Source organism: Mesocricetus auratus, unplaced genomic scaffold (genome assembly GCF_017639785.1).
Source record: "Mesocricetus auratus isolate SY011 unplaced genomic scaffold, BCM_Maur_2.0 Super-Scaffold_100015, whole genome shotgun sequence".
Lineage (NCBI taxonomy): Eukaryota > Metazoa > Chordata > Mammalia > Rodentia > Cricetidae > Mesocricetus > Mesocricetus auratus.
Genome location: NW_024429198.1, coordinates 51,385,259 through 51,398,820, shown reverse-complemented (window position 1 = coordinate 51,398,820; position 13,562 = coordinate 51,385,259). Strand labels below are relative to the sequence as shown.

The following is a 13,562-nucleotide window of genomic DNA, read 5'->3' as shown; positions in this document are numbered from 1 at the left end:
CTTCCCCTCACAATGTAATCTTAGAGTAATTATTGTAATCATGTAATATCTAAACCATAACTCTTAGGAATAAAGCATAATGGGGTGGGAGGTCCATGTTCCTGCGGCACAGCAGGTGATGGACACTGGGTAGATGGGGAAACAGAGACCTGTAAATGTGGCCCGTTTGGAAGTTTTATTTTTTGAGGGGGAGGTAAGAAAATAAGGGAAGGAACGAGAAAAGAGGTAAAGGAACACACAGACAGGACAGAAGGGACAGGGACAGGAAAGACAGCCTGCTCATCAGAGGAAGGGGGGGGACAGAAGTGGATGGAGTCTTTCTTTTAAAGAGCCTGGGTACTTAAACCAGCTGTGCTCAGGTGGGTGAGAGGCGGGGCCAGGTTTGCCTGGATTACAATAAACTGTCTGGGTTTGGGGCAAGTTAAAACACTCCCCATCAAGATAATATAGGACCTCAGTGAGTTTTTTTTGCATGGGAGACACCAGCACATTTATTGAACCCACAGCCACCTGTCCATATTTGCCCATGTCTGAGAAATCTTTTAAAATATTATTTAAAGTTGGCACACTTAAACTTTGCAAGTAGCAACCTATATCTACAATTGCTGACAGACTTCCAGTCATTCAGACAGACCTTTTTAAAAAGGTCTATATGCATCTGGGTAAGTACCTGCACAATGTATCTTGCTTCACCTCAAGCCAGATAGTCCGTGTTTCAGACCAGAAGTTCCGAAACTAGCCCTGTAGGGTTAAGTGTCAAAATTAATTTTTCCTTGGTACCTTTAACCAAAGAAAACTGTGTTGATAATGTATAAGCCATAAAATTGGTTAGAAAATATAACTAACTATAGTACCAATTTAACTGACATTGTTCAGTTAATATTTGTAAACTCTTTAAAATTTTTGTTGTTTTTGAATTGTGCATGATATTTGGGGTGTGCATGCCACAGCGTGTGAAAGCACAACTCCATGGAGCCCGTCCTCACACCTTTACATGGCTCGCACGACACATACCTTTCGTAAAATTCCACTAATGATCTCTCTGGCTTCCTTTTTGGTCCCTTGTTGCCTTGTTTGGGTTTTGTATATTTAGGAAGAGATGCTGTTGCTCCTGTTTCACTCTCTGTTTATGCTCTGAGAAGTGGCACCTTACCTGGGACACTGTGTCCTTCCGGTCTGCCGTTATTCCCTTGTGACCTTTGCCTGTCTGTAAAGTTTGATTTGATTTTTAAGGTGTTTGCCTACTTCCATCATTTTGATAGACAACTTAACAGACAGGTAATAACCCTTCCCATCTGGGTTTGTCCGTTGTGTGGATTTGGAAGCTAGGGTTGTAGAGCTATAAAGCTGCTGCCTGCAGAGTAGTTCGCCTGGAAAAGGAAACCTTCCACAGACACATTACAAAGTAAGTAACTGCCATTGAAGCTCAAGCTGCCTGTGAAGCCCCTGGCTATTTCTGAGATGCCTTGCTTTCTCCCATGTAACACAGAGAGTCATCACATCTTCATAAATTATCAGAACCCTAGAGTTGGGAGGAGACATTCTAGGAGTGTGCCTGGTGGTGCCTTGGGGTGACACCAGCCAGCACTTGTCGGTCTCAGTTTCTGGGTACCATTTGTGGTGTGAGCATCTTCTCACACTCTTAGATACACAGCACTCAAACTATAAGAGTGATCATACTGATGGTCAGTATCCAGCACTAGGTGGGAGGGGCAACACATTGGATATATCAGGCTTCCTGAAGTAGACCTGACTGCTGTAGCTCGGTGGATTTTCAGCGAATGTACTTTTCCTGGGAATCTGAGCTACTTCTTGATGCATTCCACACCACCCTGGGCTCTATGCTGGCGTATGGTTTTGAATGTCTGAAGAAATGTGAAAAACCCAACTGCTCACCTGCTGTTTTCTAAAAACTCCCTCCCGTAGAATTCTTATCTTTAAGATGTTAGCTACGGCTTGCCATTTCAGAGTATAGAGTTTGGGGTTTGACTTCGGCATACTACTATTTCATATAGAAGGAACTAGGTACCATAGCTGCTAAATCTACCATTATCAAAGGATTCCTTTCTCTGAGGGTTTATTTAAAAAGAGTAACAGTATATCCCTAATCCTTTTTTCTCCTTTGTTTCATGCATTCCTTTTCGCTTGGATTTCACTAGGACTTTGGTTCTCTGAGCACAATACTAGTTAATGCGTTGACTAAATTAACCTCTTTTTTCTTTTTTCTTAAAGTAAAGAATAAAATGTTAAAACACAGTGCTTTTACTTGCTTAAAATTCAAGCTTCTCATCTTTGGGCCTCTGAATTAGGTATTCATCTGAAAGTAGGCCCCTGGGTGATGAGGGTTTCTTGGTGTTTATGAAGGTAGCAGAGATCAGTAGAAGATGCTTGAACAAGTTCTCAGGTTTCCTTGAGAGGCTTAAGGGTTGAGTAAGAGGAGAGTGCTGAATTTCTCTTTAGACTTGTTTTATGTAACTAATGATGACTTTATACACAAGATTCTTTTCATTGGAATGCATTTTTATATACCCATTCTGTTGTCCAGAAACCTTATGGAATGCAACGGAACAGCAACACCCTATGTTGGGGCTAGAGATGGACTGATAATGGTCTAGGTGGGGACCCACGTCTCTTCTGTGCCATGTGTGTGCACTCCAAGTAAAAATCTGTCTGTGGAGATCTTGGCTTCCATTTGTCTTAACTTCCTAAACACGCGATACTTTTATCAGCAGAGGACCTAGAAATCACTCTTCAGTTCGTCAGCATGCCATGACAGCCTATGCATACTTTTTTTTTTTTTTTTTTTTTTGATTTTTTGAGACAGGGTTTCTCTGTATTGTTTTGGAGGCTGTCCTGGAACTCGCTCTGTAGACCAGGCTGGCCTTGAACTCACAGAGATCTGCCTGCCTCTGCCTCCCAAGTGCTGGGAATAAAGGTGTGCGCCACCAACGCCCGGCTATAGCCTATGCATACTTAATCACTATGTCCTCCAAGAATAGAAGTATTCCCAGACCAAGGGATACAAGTTTCCTAATTTATTAGCATATCATCATAGATTCTACTGCAAAGAACTAAATTCCTTTTCTTTGAATTCTTGCACATTTTCAGGAAACAGGGATCTCCCAAATTTTACATTAAACTAGAGTTTCTGTGTTGCAGGTTCGTGGCCAGAGCCCTGTGTGGTCATTCTTAGTTGCAATCAAACGGAACGTGGGTATGGAGTGGCCTTACCTTTCCGTAGCACTCACTCTGTGATGTCACTACTCACCATTATAAACTCTCCTGTTAGTGCTCACCTTAGAAAACATAGCTTACCTGTGTTTTTCATAATTTTTTTCAGCTATTGATTTTTTCTGTCTGCATGGAGTATTTAAGATCATCCTTTGCAGAATTCTGCCCCTTTATTTCATGAATACATTAGAATTAAGCCTTCTAAGGTTTATGGATTGAACCTTTTACATTTTAAGGTTGAATAAAAACAGCATATATAAGTAGATACAATGAGAGAATTTTTATAAAATGTGTGACTTATTATTAGTGACTTTTAGGATAATGTGGTCTTTATTAAATAAGTGTGAGTTAGTAAGAATAGTGTAGCCTCTATAATCAGAAGCTAGTTAGGAAACATGAAAGAATGTATCAAAATCAAAATAATGATGGATGCTTTAAGCCCTGTGACATTATTTTCAAATTAAAAAAATACCATTAGATACTTGACAAATCAGGAGTCTTAGGCAGCATTTCCTTAAGTAGGCATCTTTACTAAAATTAACTTAGAAGTAAATTAATAAAAACTCTAGTGTTCTGAAAGTATGATATATCTGAATTGAGTTATGCAGGCACCATGCTCCATAATGTCTTCATTTGCTTCTTAGTGTCATTGTAGGCTTGGATTCAGCTACAAGCCACAGAAACCCCAAAATTAAAAAGTCCAGATAGGAGACCTGAGGCTGGTGTGCTGCCCAGGATGCCTCGAACCGAAGTTTCTTCTCTTTGCTCTAGTCCAGGCTTCTAATCCAGAGTTCTCCTTGGAACTCAAGATGGATGCTACCAAGGAAGTGATCACATCCAGAAATCATATCAAATTCGATCTCTCAGGAGGAATAAAGAATAAAAGGAGCACATAACCTCTCCAAAGAGAGTCTTGGTGGCTGCTTTGCTTTAGCATTCCATTAGAGATTCTAGTTAGAGGTACTTCAGAAAAAAGATAGTTTCCAAATTGGAATGAGAAAAATAAAACAACTTCTGTGCATAGATGACATATGCTTATCTATTCTAAAGAGTACATAACTTTTACAAATTGTACTAGAACTAAGAAGCACATTCAACAAAGTTGCTGAATATAAGATCAACATACAAAAATTAACTATACATCTGTATGTTAGTAGCAGGTACTGCAAAATAATTTTTCTTGAAATGCTATCAGAAAGAATGTATTGCAAGCTCATATATTTAGCAAAAGCATTACATGATTTATACACTGGAAACTGTATGCTACTGAATAATATAAAAATAAATAGAAAGGCATCACATGTTCGTAGATTGGAAAGATTATTATTCCTAAAATATTAATCTCACAATTGATCTGTAGATTTAACATAGTTACCAAAATCATAGCTTTCTTTTATGTAGAAACTGACACTCCTAAAATGTCAATGTTAGAAACAGGCCACAGTGTTGAAGGTCAAGATTGGTATCTGTGGGTATAGAAATGCAAGTGCTCACATGTCCTTGGAGGATCATTTGAGAGTGCAGAATATTATCCATGACTTTTATTAGAAGATACTAAAATCATTTACTGTATTTGCCTAGACTCCTAAGTCTAGGATGCTGGTTTGTTTAATGTTGGGTTTTCCCCCACATGGTATCTATATCAAAGGCTTTTTTTAAGTCCATTTGACTCATTTGATGCATTCCTGAGCTCTTCCCCAGCAGCCCCAGACATGTCCCTGTGTCTGAGTAACACTGTGTCTGTTCCCTCCTTCAGCTGTAGCACTCTTACAGCAAGTCAGCCATTGGGCTAAAAGCGGACTCTTGTTCTCTGGGCTCTGGTTTGTTTGCTTCCCAGTGATTTCAGACTATTCCCTGTGCTCCGGTGGTTTCCTGTGACCACATCTGTCTGACTGCTTTCTGACTTACCCTCTTGATGGTTACTTGCCAATTAGTTATTTCTTTGAGAATCCCCTCCCTTTCTGCTGCGTCCTCTTTGGAGCCCCTTACTATCTTTTCCATGCAGACAGCGCTTCAGTGTTGAATTCTGAGATTGCTCTTGGACTCTTCTGGTGCATTTACTGTGTCGTCACCTCTTCTCCTTCCATACGGGTGTCCTTTGGGACAGAAATATCACAGGTACATGCTGCAGTTTCCTATTTGTCTGCAAGACAGTGATGATGTGAAGACCTCCTTCGCTCAAAATATTCGAGGATGCTAGCTAGCTCATATTGGATTATATTGGATATAGAATGAAATCAACTACCTTTCCAAAGTACAGAGAGGTTTATATCTATGCAGAATACTTAGAGTAGCTACTGGTAGCAAGCCTTTCTGGGTACTGTAATCAGGAAACTGCCAGTGTCGAAGGTTATGCTGATAGATGCTTTACTTCAGGAAGGCTAACTGTGGTAACAAGAAAGGAATATTGGAGTTGACACTGGTGTAATGCCCCAGTAGAAGGCTGTTCCTCAGGCCGTGTGTGTGTGTGTGTGTGTGTGTGTGTGTGTGTGTGTGTGAGTGAGTGTGAGTGTGTGTGTGTGTGTGTGTTCAGCCATGCAACAGGTAGTTTGTTCTACTTTGTATTAATTAAGAAGGCCAGACAGCTGGCACTACCTTATCTTTGGTTTGTTCCAGTGCTCCTGGGGATCAGTATTTCTCAAAGGGCTTGTGAACCAACCGCCTTTATGGGTGCAGCCAGGGCAGACAGGCAGTGTCGTGTCTGCTCACACACCATTGGCTAGAACTCAGGAGTATGACCAGGCTAACTGCCAGGTCAGTGAGTAAGGTGTCTCACTCTTTTGTATACCTGGGAAGAAGAGCAAACGTATATGGTGGTTAGCCCCTGACATCGAAGGCATTTTTATTTTTTAGTTATAAGAAAAATGCAGGCATTTAATTTCCTCCCTGCTGTGTGGAAAAGACTGTACCATCAGATAAACACACAATTAAAATGTCACAGTGTTCATTAAATAGTGAGAAATTCCAAATAGAATGCTTTCACTTGACCAGCTTTCTTTTGTATGTTGGGGGAAAAGGGGCAGCTCACAACTATTAAATTAGATTTGTAGTGAGAATCAAAAAGGAAATTGTAGAAAAAATTCATTTACCCATTGTTGATTAATTTAAACAGACATAAGGACCAATTTATGTCCACGATAAGTAAAAAATTCTAGATCCAGTGATCGATTCTCATTGCAAAAACTAAACAAATCAGATTATTTTGATTGGGGCTTTATTATCTGTCAATGAGTATGTATGTCCATCATCATCAGAGTTCTGTAAAGGTACTGAGACCAAATTAAGTCAACTAGCAATAAAAGCAAGCCTAGAAAAAAAATGAATCTGCATGTATGGTTATGTATTTGCTGCATAAGATCAAGTATTCTGGGAGTTGGAAGGAGTAAAACGTTTTCTACAGAATTACAACCCTTGCTGACCCAGCCCTTAGCTCTGGTGTGAAATACAGCACCAGAAAAAATAAAACAAATGCAAATTTGCTAATAAACTTTAATTTTATAGTTGTCGTTGTCACACAGTTCTCACAATTCAGGGAATTATTAAAATCACATGGGTTTGGCCTTTTCTTGGTTTTGTTAACTTAGGATATGTTCTACATGACAGGAATATGCCAAAAACAAATAAAAGTTGGGCATATATCTGTCTTTTTCAATCTTGGCTTTATCCTAACATTAAAAGAAAACTTTATTGAGACACATTTAGTTGTCAGAGTCCATGTGTACAGACTCTTGTAGTTTCTTTTTCAGATTTTATGATATCTGCAGATAGATTTTAGAACCTAAGTCTAAACACAGAACTCATTTCTGTCCTACGTATACCTTGTATACACAGCCTGAAAGGAACTGTGCAGTATTTTAGTTCACTTATATTTTAATTACAACTCTCATATGAGGTCATGTGTAGAATTTCCCACTTGTGACATCATGGTAGCATGATGGATTTGAGAACATTGCAAATTTCAGAATTTTTTTATTAGAGATGACTTAAAATATTTAATCTGTACTTCATTTTCCTGTTTGAAAAAAGAAGTATGTGACATACTTGTGTTCTACTGTGGGACGTTTTGTGTACCTTTGAACTGATTCAGAACCACCCCAGATACTTCATGCATACTAGATGTCTGTGCTGTAACTCAGATACATTCAGCTGTATTGATGTGCAAAGCTAACACAGATATGAAGTGCATAATGAGTTACGATCCAACACAGAGCACAGTATTCCAAATAAAGATACTCATATTGGAATATTTAAGACAGAGTGAGACCCAAGGCCGTGTGTGGTGTGTGGCCTCTGTGTTGCATTCTGTGGGATGTGGTGAGATGCACTGCTACAAGGAAGTTTTTGTTTATAGTCCTGAATATCTTTTCTTTGTAACCCTTGAAACCAGGTTCCTTAACCCTGCTGAGAATTTGACCCTCTCATTCTTGTTTTGAAAACAGCCTAGCTACATAACCTAGACTGCCTTTAAAGTCACTATGTAGCCAAGGCTGACCTGAAACTTAGAACCCTGCCTGAGTCTTCCAGGTGCTGGGAGGAGTAACACCATGGCCCTGACAAGACAAAGTTTTAAATGTCTTTATTATAATTTTATCTACATATTTGTGACTTCATATCTCTAAAATGAATTTATAGTTACAGCATAGACTATAAGCAAAGCTACAAAATTATTGTGATTTAAATCAATAAAATTAGGGTTGGTATTTAGTTAGGATTAGGCTTGAGACAGGAAAACACTTATTTATGCAGGTGGCTTTTGAGCTTTTTTTAAAGAACAATGGGGGATCTGGTCATATAGAGGTGAGAATATAAAGAGAAGAATGAACGTGAAGACAGGGATCAGTTACATAAGAGTGGAGCAAATATTTGAGCAGAAAAGAACCCTTTGGGAGTTAATGTAGGACAGGGACATAAGGTTGCTTTGGTCCTAGGGATAAATGGAAACCTTTGAAGATGTGTGAATAGAACAATAGAATACTATACTTTTAATTCGTCTTCACGTAGAAACACTTCAATCAGTGAGAACAGGAAACAATAAGGTAGAAGGCCCAGAAGGTCGACTCTGTTCATTTGACTTATTCACTACTGTGTTGGCAGGACCTGGGACACAGAGCATAGTCATCTGTCAGTGTCACTGGATGACTGTGTGGTGTGTCTCACATGGCCAGCAGAGAGGCATCCCCACAGAATGGTGTGGAAAGTAGCCTAGACTAGCTGTGGAAATTAGCAGCTGATGCCATGAGCTGGAGCGAAACGTACAAGGGAGCCCTGGTGCAGAATTGTGAAGGAGGGAGAGGAGGAGCAGGCTAAGCCTGAGCCTCTTCTGCCTCTGCAATAGTTGGTGAAGGGGGAGATACTGGGGGGGGTGACAGAGATGGTGAAGGTGACAAAAGTGATTTAGGAGACTTTTGTATCATAAACCAAAAGGCAGAAGGGTGATTACTCATTTCTAATGCCCAACTCATGAATGGCTATTTTGGATTTTGAAGTTGAGCCTTATTTTAAAGCAGGCTTCCTTTGAAGCTACCCACTGTTTAAAAAAAAGAATGGACATCGTAAAAGGAATATATGGATTACTGTTGAGGGGAGCAAGGCCAAGGCAAGCAAATGGGGTGTACCTTGAAGTACAGAGGGTAATTTCAGGATTTGTGTATTTTGGAATGTAATACCTACTTCCTTTAGGCTTCTTATTACTACAACATTGAGCTAAATTTTAGTACATTATACATAGTTATTAAGCACCAGGATAATTATATCACAAAAAGATGTTTGCCTTATGAATTCATTTAATTTCATATTTTTATTAGTGACCTACCCTGAGATATTTTAAGTTATTGTATTGTTTTATTTCCAAACAACTTTCATGAAAGTTATTTTGCCTAAAGCAGGCACACAGATTAGTTGTTAAAAAAAATAAGACATAAGCTCAAAAATAGGCATTGCTTCCTTATGGCTCTGAAAGCCATTGTGAGCCTCTTAGTAGTGTTACCACACCAGCAAGCAGCAGGACTGAACCTTATGTTTCCATTTTGATTAACTTGACTGCGGTTGGTATTTTGGGTGCCACTTTATAGCCCACTGTGGAATAAAATTAAAACATTCTTTATGATACAACAATCCATTTGCTGAAATTGGCATTTTTCTCCTATCCCTGAGTGGCAATGCACTCCTCCTGAGTTTCCCATGTGGGCCCCAGGGCTCCATTTCCTCCCTTCCCAATGCATCTTCTGTAATATCTCCAGATCTGTGTTCCCGGAGTGCTGTTGTTCATCCCCGGCTCCTGGAAGGCTCCCATCTCCTCCACTCCAAGCCCAACCCATCCATCACAGGGAAAGCCCAGAGGCTCTGTTCCCCCTTTAGTGCTTCATGTCTGCTGATGTTCCAGATCCAGTCGAGGTCGTGGGTCTCTTCCACAGCTCAGTTCTCGTGCTCCCTCCCACGGAATTACACGTGAGCACACTGCAGGCTTCTTACCAAATCTCCTTTATGTCTCTACCAATTCCTCCATTGCCTGCTCCCAGATATATATAAAAAAGCAACACAAGTGAAGTGAGTACAGACATCATAGCACATGTGCACCAACATACATACATGTACACAAAATAAATTAAGCAAATAAATAAGTAGACGAAAAATCAAAGTTTGTTGGACAAATGAATAAGGAATATTTTGAAATTTAGGAAGCATGCAGACTGCCCCCTCAGACAATCACAACCTCTTTCTAATACTTGCATGATCCCTTTAGTGAACTCTTTCTGTTTTCCATAGCGCCTCTCATACAATTCACTGGTGATGAAGTAGTCACGGTTCTTGGTGGCGTTGGCTGTCTCCTCCTTGCTGGATACTGAGGCCTTTGTTTTGTTTGCTCAGAAGCATGTTGGTTGTGCTGGCTCAGTAAATGAATGAACCTGGAAGCCCATGGGCAGCTTCTCCCTGTTGTCTGGGTTACTGCCAGTGGTTTTTCAGGTAAAGTCCAATGTAGCAGATCAGGAAGAACTGTAGGGTCTCCAAAATAAGAGTCTCCCACTCACTAACTGTACACCTCCAAGTGAAATCCTTGCGGTTCATTTCTTTCCCTAACTAAAGAACAGCATGAGCTAAAACTACAGTATTGGATTAACATTTAGCCCCAAACCAGAAGTTAATGGCTGATGTTCTCGGATGAGTCCTAGTCAATCAGACTTGGTTGTGACACCTTCCATTCTCTGTCACTGTGTGTTCTTTGAGAAGTAGGGATTGTGTCACTCATCTTGTCAATGAGCAGCAGAGGTCCTAGCCACACAGTGGAGGTGGCATATTGCTGCTGGAGAGTGGGGCTGCATGCTCCACCTTCCTGGGGGCTGCTGTGGTAGATACTGATTATTATCTCCTTTGGAGCAGAGCTTCTAGAGCTTTCCTTCTGCCTTCATATGCCAGAGGAGTGCAAAGGGCTAAAGAGTGCCCCAGGAGGTGTTATTATGAAATAGCCTAGTCCTCCCGAAGCATGAGGTGCAAGAGAGTCTGGGAACCCTGCTCCACCCTGGCATGAATCAAACCTTCCCATCTGCTAATGACACTGCTTCCAGGTCATTCCCACCCTCTAAATGAGGCATTTAACAAAGATAAAATACTCTTGCATTAAAACTATTTCAAAGATCGTCATGTATTGGTTTAGAGGTCAGTTAGCTTATGCTTGGGACAACCGAGCAGTCATTACTGTCTTCATTAATGATTGGAAAAGTACTGAATCTTTTCATTTTAGAGAGGTCTGCAAACACCATTTCAAAACATACAATTACATCACTAATAACTCTTAATTATTGTAGTAAAGTTAACAAAAAAATATGAGGAAGGCTGTCTTCCCTACGAAGGAATTAGTCTCCACAGATATTTTCATTGGACATTTGAAATGACTAACCCAGAATTAATGGGCTGGATTTTTGTCAGCATCTGAAAAACATCTTTTACATTTCAAGGAGTGGATTTCCTTTTTGAAAGAGTTTGTCATCATTTTGGAAGACTAAAAAGGTACTTCAGAGAGCATTAAAATGAGAAATAATTTCATTTGGATGCTATAAAGCTTCATTACGTGTAATTGATTGGGAGGGCTGGTGGCAGGCCAGAGAACTGGCGGATGGATGCCTGGGACTTAAAAGGAAATATGTGCATTTAGCATCAAGCACTCCTTCAACAGACCAAAGTTTATTTTTGATAGTTTCACTGTAGTGTTTAAGAGCTAAACTTTGGCACCCTTCTGGACTACATTTGAATCCCACTTTTCCACTCATTAAACCTGTAAGTTTAGACACATCACTTTGCATTTTGGATCTTGGTTGTCCTCACCTGGGAAGGCGCAATGCCTTCTTAGTAATGTTGTCTTACATGAAATGACACATATATCATTTGAGCAGTGCCTGCTGTAAGCACTGAATGAGGCTTGTCATCAAACCATGGCCATTTAGATAAGATGACGTATGTGGATAACATTATGCCAAATAAATGGAAAACGTCTGTATGGAACCCTGTGTATAATTTTCAACTTGGTATGGAAACACTGCTTTGTTCCTTCCTTCCTTCCTTCCTTCCTTCCTTCCTTCCTTCCTTCCTTCCTTTCCTTTCCTTTTCTTTCCATTCCCTTTTTTTTTCAAACTCAAGGAACTTATTTTGTGTTATGAGTTGTCAGTTTGTTAATAAGTAGTGTGTGTGTGTGTGTGTGTGTGTGTGTGTGTGTGTGAGCGTGTGTGAGCGTGTGCGTGAGCCATCTCCCCAAACCTATACAAGTTTAAACTAAAGAAATTTCACTGTAGGATGTGGAGTAAGCAGATATGAATTCCAACTTTCTCATATGAAATTGTATTTTCTAGGAGAATGTGTGGAAGGACTGCGGGAGAATGACTACCTGCTGATCCATTCATGCCGGCAGTGGACCACCATCACTGCTCATAGCCTGGAAGAAGGGCACTATGTCATTGGGCCAAAGATAGAGATCCCCGTACATTATGCAGGTAAGACTTGGCAAGACAAGCAGAGGGAGGATTTAAATAATGCTGATTTTCTTCTTGTCTTTGCAGTAGGAATTAGGAATATTTCTTATAATACCAACTAGAGAGCAGACTGACTAAAAGAACTAGACATTTCTGTATGGTTATTGTTTTTTAATCAATGATGACTCCATTTTGTCATAGATATTTGTAAGTAATGAGGCTAGGTGTTTATAAGGTGAAAGTTTTACATGAAGAACTTCTCGGTGGTCTTGGAATTGGAGCTCTATATGTAGCCAATCCATGAGCTCCTCATTTGTGTACATCTGAGTAACCCAAGTAAAGTCTGAGCAATGCTTTTGTGAATGACTAGGATGTAGCAACTCCACAAGGTACCATTTCACAAGTGAGCATAGTACTCTGGTTTTAAAGGTATCTGTTTAAAAGTTCACATAGCCTGGTTATGCCACTCCTCAAGTTGTCTTTCAGAATATAGCACTGGCATGACCTCATTGCTCTAGTTAAATATGGATGATGATGATGCCCACCTTGTCACTTTTAAACTCCATTAGTTCAGGGATGTCGTTGAACTTGGTTTTATTGAGTGAATTCTATAGTGAGAATTCAACTTGTGATGTTTAAATAAACTTTGCTTAAATAAACTTAAAGTGGGGGTAACTTACAAATCAGCTTTTTAAAAACAGACATGTTACCATTCGCTATCTTCTGGGTTTTAAAGTTTACCGCATAAGTTTATTAGCTTTTTATCTGTTATTGCGCTTTTTAAAAAGTTATAGCAGGATGTTTTAACCAAGTAACTATAAATTATGCAGACCTCAACTGCTGTTTTGACTATGACAAAGTTCTCTACAATGCTAGGCAAGTTATTTATTTGAAAATGAAATCTTGCCATGTTCTAGAATGATATCAAATGGTATTTGTTTAGACAGTAGTTAATGAATGAACAAATGCTTTGGTAGCCTTTTTGATTCTTAGAAGTCTGCAGCTGCTCACTAAACTTAAAAAAGCTTTCAAAAATATTATAGGAAAGAGAATTTTTGTGACTTAAAACTTTATCCTTTAGAATTATATAGGTGGATTTTTTCATCGGTACCACTAGCCAGCTCCCAAAAAACCACACAGAGACTTGATACTAATTATAAATGCTCAGCTGATAGCTGGACATTATGACTTAAATTAAAGCTCTTACAACTTAAATTAACCCATGGTTTTTATCTACACTCTACCATGTAGCAGTCCCTGTTTTCAACACAGCATGTTCCTCTTGCTTCTCTCTTCATCTCCTGGCAACTCCTGTGACTCTGCCCTCTTTTCTCCAATCCTCAAGTCCTACCTAACCTTTATTTGCCCAGA

General features: G+C 39.7%; 1 protein-coding gene across 4 annotated transcripts in view; it reads left to right on the top strand.

The window, feature by feature from the left end:
* Window positions 1-13,562, top strand: part of Garem1 (GRB2 associated regulator of MAPK1 subtype 1) — a 162,800-nt gene that overhangs the window by 42,033 nt on the left and 107,205 nt on the right. For all 4 annotated transcript variants that reach the window (XR_005881702.1, XM_005065345.4, XM_040757890.1 and 1 more), the window contains one exon: window positions 12,072-12,212. Coding sequence is in view for 2 of the 4 variants with exons in the window: in XM_005065345.4 (XP_005065402.2) it covers window positions 12,072-12,212 (141 nt within the window). In the remaining 2 variants the exon portion in view is untranslated. The remainder of the gene's footprint in view (window positions 1-12,071; window positions 12,213-13,562) is intronic.